The sequence below is a fragment of the Penaeus monodon genome, chromosome 32 (assembly GCF_015228065.2).
Source record: "Penaeus monodon isolate SGIC_2016 chromosome 32, NSTDA_Pmon_1, whole genome shotgun sequence".
Taxonomy (NCBI): Eukaryota; Metazoa; Arthropoda; class Malacostraca; order Decapoda; family Penaeidae; genus Penaeus; species Penaeus monodon.
In genome coordinates this window covers 7193091-7193340 of record NC_051417.1, presented here as the reverse complement: position 1 = coordinate 7193340, position 250 = coordinate 7193091, and the positions used below count along the sequence as shown (strand labels likewise).

The following is a 250-nucleotide window of genomic DNA, read 5'->3' as shown; positions in this document are numbered from 1 at the left end:
GGCATCCAATACTCACTCGGTCCTCCGCCATCTGGTGATCGAGGGATTGCGTCTTCCGGTAGAGCGAGGACTTGTGGCCGCGTGGGCGTAGCGAGCCTCTCTGGGCGCTGCGTGGGCGTGAGGGCGGGCCCTCGTCTTCGCTGTCCTCCACCGATAGCGCTCTGGGGGGAGACGAAGGGGCGGTGAGAGGAATGAACGTGAGGAGGTGAGGAATAGTTAAGATTACATCCCTGTCTGTTTCCACGTTTCG

At 61.2% G+C, this 250-nt stretch overlaps 1 protein-coding gene across 4 annotated transcripts in view; it reads right to left on the bottom strand.

Annotated features, from left to right (window-relative positions):
- LOC119593404 overlaps nt 1-250 on the bottom strand; it is a 24066-nt gene that overhangs the window by 16780 nt on the left and 7036 nt on the right. For all 4 annotated transcript variants that reach the window (XR_005230544.1, XR_005230545.1, XM_037942334.1 and 1 more), the window contains exon 5: nt 17-161. Coding sequence is in view for 2 of the 4 variants with exons in the window: in XM_037942334.1 (XP_037798262.1) it covers nt 17-161 (145 nt within the window). In the remaining 2 variants the exon portion in view is untranslated. The remainder of the gene's footprint in view (nt 1-16; nt 162-250) is intronic.